General features: G+C 31.7%; 1 protein-coding gene across 1 annotated transcript; it reads left to right on the top strand.

The window, feature by feature from the left end:
- The first annotated feature begins 653 nt into the window (after positions 1-653).
- Positions 654-1,546, top strand: LOC131597985 (protein MAIN-LIKE 1-like). Its single transcript, XM_058870640.1, has 3 exons — positions 654-909; positions 1,003-1,091; positions 1,163-1,546. The coding sequence occupies exons 1-3, from the start codon at positions 654-656 to the stop codon at positions 1,544-1,546; spliced, it is 729 nt and encodes a 242-aa protein (XP_058726623.1).
- Positions 1,547-5,179: the final 3,633 nt, after the last annotated feature.

The following is a 5,179-nucleotide window of genomic DNA, read 5'->3' as shown; positions in this document are numbered from 1 at the left end:
AGGTTGATGAGGATGTTAGGGTTGAGGTTGTTGCTCGGGAGGATGCTATAGAGGATGTTGCTAGGGTTGGAGATGTTGTTCGGGAGGATGTTAGGGTTGAGCCGGAGGTTGCAAGGGTTGAGCCGGAGGTACCTGTTGTTGATGAGGGGGTGGTTAGAGTTGATGAGCGGGTGACTGTGGCTGATGAGGGGGTTGCTGAGGAGCGGGTGGTGCATGATACGAACACCACCACATTTGCATCTACAGAGCCATCAGTACACACTGATGAGGCTTTTCCAGGAGGACCTTCTGACATGTCCGTTTTGACAGGCTATGTTGACCATGTCGCTTTTAGGATATGGCAGCGCGAGGTATGTAACATTGATTAATTTTTATTATGCAATTTGATTTATACTACTGTGTTTTAATTTTATTTTTTGAATTGTATTTTTTTTGTTACAGGAGCGTCCAGTGCTGAAGCTCACTTCTCATGGGTCAAAGTTGAAGAACTTCCCCGGGGACCGATGCCTGAGGAGATGGCGAGGATCGTTCGGGAGTTTCATTTGTTGGACTTTACTGGATGCTCCCTGGCGATGCTGGACGCCCCTCTATTATCACCTTTTGTAGAGAGATGACACCCGGAGACATCATCCTTCCATCTTTCATTCGGGGAGATGACGGTGACTCTGGATGATGTGCATGCCCTGTTTCACCTTCCGATAGCTGGTACATTTTTTACACCAGTTCATAGGGACCAGACGACGGTGGTGCATGCGTTAGAGGTTGATGAGCTGACTGTGCTTAAGGAGTTTGGTGACACTCGACGCTTCCACCTCAGGATGTCTTGGCTGAGGAAGGTTTATCAGCAGCTTGTCGATGCGGAGAGGTACAAGGTTGCCGCTAGGGCGTACATGCTACATCTAGTGGCATGTACTCTCTTTGCGGACAAGTTTGCATATTATATAGATGTCCGCTATCTTACTCTCTTCAGTGACCTTGATACCCCGTGTTGGGCTTGAGGAGTGGCTGCTCTAACGATACTATACACGGCGCTTAATGCTGCTTCTCGTCCTGACACCAGACATCTTGCTGGTTATCTGAGCTTGCTACAGGTATATATTCTTACATGGTTTTTTGTGTTTTATTATATTTTACATGGGCTTGATTATTTTTATTTTTGCAGTGTTGGATCTACGAGCACTTCCCTTGCATCTGTGAGCGGAGGACCCAGGGTTGTGCGGCTGCTGACCCTTGTACGATGAGGTGGAAGGCTAGACAAACCCTTCCAGGAGAGACACCCTTGATGGAGTACAGATGGAGGCTGGATGCTCTAATGATGGATGATGTCATCTGGACACCATATACAAGTCACCGTTCTCATCATCCTTCTGATGTATCTTCCTTATATTCAGGGTATGTCAGATGGGAGAGCCATGTGGCTATGCACTTGCCTGAGTGGTGTCTACGTCAGTTTGGTTATATACAGGGCATCCCACGGCCGGTCTCGGAGGCTCTAACTGGTGGCATTGATCGTTGGTTTCAGAGTCATATCCTCAGCCCCCCGTGAGATCATGGATACAGTCGTTGCGGTTCAGCAGCCTGGGCAGTGTCAGGATGGATACCTGGAGTGGTTCCTTAGAATGTCACACCCTAGGATCAGCCCCCCATCTGCCGCAGCATTTGATGTTCCAGGGCCTTCAGGTACCAGTGCTTCTTCACCACCCCCACCACCACCTTCACCTCCCGTTGGTGACCAGGACAGCCGTTTGCAGTACATCGCAGTTCACTTGGATAACCTCATGGGTCTGGTGAACCCTGATGGTGAGGTCCACAGTATTTTAGCTAGGTTGGCGGATGTTGCCCGTGGAGGACCTATGTAGATTTATTTTGTTATCATTGTATTATTTGTATATTTGTATATTTTGTACGAACATCTTATTTATTGCATAAACTTTTTGGCTAGTACATGTTTCGAGTAGATAAAGAAAATAACATCAATAACAAACAAACATAGTTAAAAAACATCAGATGACAAACAACAAGCATAAAATTGACAATCAGGACCCTCCAAAAGTGTCGGCAAAATCTCAACAGTTTAAAAAACAAAAAATTGAAACATACCGGAAATTTAGTTTATTTGAAATTTCCGGTATACCGGAAATTTGAAAATTTCGATATACCTGAAATTTCAATATTTCGGTATATCGGAAATTTCAAATAAACTATAATTTTCTGTATGTTGTACCGGAAATTTAAAATTAACTGAATTTTAGGTATTTAGTACTGGAAATTTTGTGGTGCATACCGGATATTTGGTTCAGAAATTCTTTGTTTTCCAATTTTTATTTTAAGGGTAAAATTGAATTAAAAAAATTGAGAGGGTGACAAGTCTAAAAAAAAGGTGACAAGTTAATTTCTCGAAAGAATGTGATCAACAGTTGCATAATTGCATTAGACACAATGCTTTGAAATATAAGCCAATCTAATTTATAAATTGTTACGCCCTACTAAAATATGAGAATTGATACAATAAATAATTTGTAGCTTCCTCTAGCCGCCCCATTTGTACACAAAATCTCATTTGATAAAACAATACTGTGATTTAACAAATTGTTTGGTGTGGACAATTGGATATTCAACCATCTTCATGCAAACACAAATATTCTGAGGGACTTAATTTGTTTAAAGTTACATCATGAAATATTAGCAAGTCTCTTTTAAAAAATTCAAAAAGACATAGTATGTTTCGTTGATTGAATACTCATTACTGAAAGACGAGTTCCAATTTCAAGAACCTTTCTCACTGGTTTACAAAGAAACATTAGATAACAACTAGTGCAATCTTCAATCGATAAATATTCTTCCATTAAATAAAATCTCTACTAAGTTCTATATCTGTTTCTTCCTCCGCCAACCTATATATTTACAAGATGATACATTATACTGCAACTTATTCTTATCAATCTTATACTAAAATTGTTGAGATTGATTGAAAATATACATGTTGATAATCTTTATGGTGGAGTATGATTGTCAGTAAGGACAATGAAAGTTTACGTATTATTTTCAATCAAGATGGAGATTGTTGAGGTTTATTAAAAATATATATGTTAAAGAAGTCTCACATCGCTTAGTTTTATGAAGGAAGAAGAATTCCAATCTATAATATAAGAAAATAAGTGGCTCTGGTTTTTACAAAATTACCCATCCTTACTTTTTGTACACCTATTAAAATTGTTGGTTTTTTGGTCTATCCACACAATTGTCCATTATATCTTAATATTTTATTCAACTATATTATAACTTATTTTCACCATTCTTTCTCTCTCTTCACCTTTTTAGTTTTCTACCTTAATCTCTCTATACTTCATTTACTCTTTTAAAAAAAATAGTATTTATGATCCACAAAATTTTAATAAAAAATAATATAAGAGAAAAATTTATTATTGATCTAAATATTTTTTTATACAAAAACTTACTATATTTTTGTAAATGATATCTAAACATAAATAATATTTGTATCAGAAAAATCTATTATTGATCTAAATATTTTTATATAAGAAAAATATTATTTATGATTAAAAAAATATTTATTCAAAAATGGTATACAGGAAAAAATCTATTATTGATCTAAATATTTTTTATCCAAAAATTTACTATTCACTCAAATATTTTTATAAATGATATCTAAACAAAAATAATATTTGTATACGGAAAAAAATTTATTATTGATCTAAATATTTTTATATACGGAAAATGATATTTATGATCCAAAAAATTTTATTCAAAAATGGTATACGGGAAAAAATCTATTATTGATCTAAATATTTTTATATACGAAAATTTACTATTGATATAGATATTTTTGTAAACATTACCTAAACATAAATAATATTTGTATACGGGAATAATCTATAATTAATCTAAATATTTTTCTAAATGAAAAATGGTGTTTATGATCCCAAAAAGTTTAATTCAAAAATGATATGCGGGAAATTTTTTATTATTGATCTAAATATTTTTATATACGAACATTTACTATTGATCCAGATATATTTATAAACGATACCTAAACATAAATCATATTGTATACGGGAAAAAAATCTATAATTGACCTAAATATTTTTCTATATGAAAAATAGTATTTATGATCCAAAAAAATTTAATTCAACAATGGTATACGGAAAAAAATCTATTAATGATCTAAATATTTTTATGTACAAAAATTTACTATTGATCCAGATATATTTATAAACGATACCTAAACATAAATAATATTGTATACGGGAAAAAATCTATAATTGACCTAAATATTTTTCTATATGAAAAATAGTATTTATGATCCAAAAAAATTTAATTCAAAAATGGTATACGGGAAAAAATCTATTAATGATCTAAATATTTTTATATACAAAAATTTACTATTGATTCAGATATTTTAGTAAATGATACCTAAACATAAATAATATTTGTCTACGGGAATTTTTTTTTATTGATCTAAATATTTTTCTATATGAAAAATGGTACTTATGATCCAAAAAAATTAATTCAAAAATGGTATACGGGAAAAAGTCTATTATTGATTTAAATATTTTTATATAAAAAAATTTACTATTGATTAAGATATTTTTGTAAATGATACTGAACATAAATAATATTTAAATACGGGAAAAATCTATTATTGATCTAAATATTTTTATATACGAAAAATGGAATTTATGATCCAAAAAAAATTTATTCAAAAATGATATACGGGAAAAAATCTATTATTGATCTAAATATTTTTTTATACGTAAATTTACTATTCATTCAAATATTTTTATAAATGATACCTAAACAAAAATAATATTTGTATATGGAAAAAAATTATTATTGATCTAAATATTTTTATATACGAAAAATGGTATTTAGATTCATAAAAAATTTATTCAAAAATGGTATATGAGAAAAAAATCTATTATTGATCTAAATATTTTTATATACAAAAATTTACAATTTATCCAAATATTTTTGTAAAAGATACCTAAACATAAATATTCTTTGAAAACGGGAAAAATATATTCTTGTCTACATATTTATATATAAGAAAGATGATATTTATGATCCAAGAATGATATAAGAGAAAAAAATTATTATTGATCTAAATATTTTGATATACGAAAAATTTATTATTGATTTAAATATTTTTTCATTTTAAATA

The sequence above is a fragment of the Vicia villosa genome, linkage group LG4 (assembly GCF_029867415.1).
Source record: "Vicia villosa cultivar HV-30 ecotype Madison, WI linkage group LG4, Vvil1.0, whole genome shotgun sequence".
In the NCBI taxonomy this organism is placed as follows: Eukaryota; Viridiplantae; Streptophyta; class Magnoliopsida; order Fabales; family Fabaceae; genus Vicia; species Vicia villosa.
Note: the sequence above shows the minus strand (reverse complement) of the source record. Positions and strands in the feature narration are given on the sequence as shown.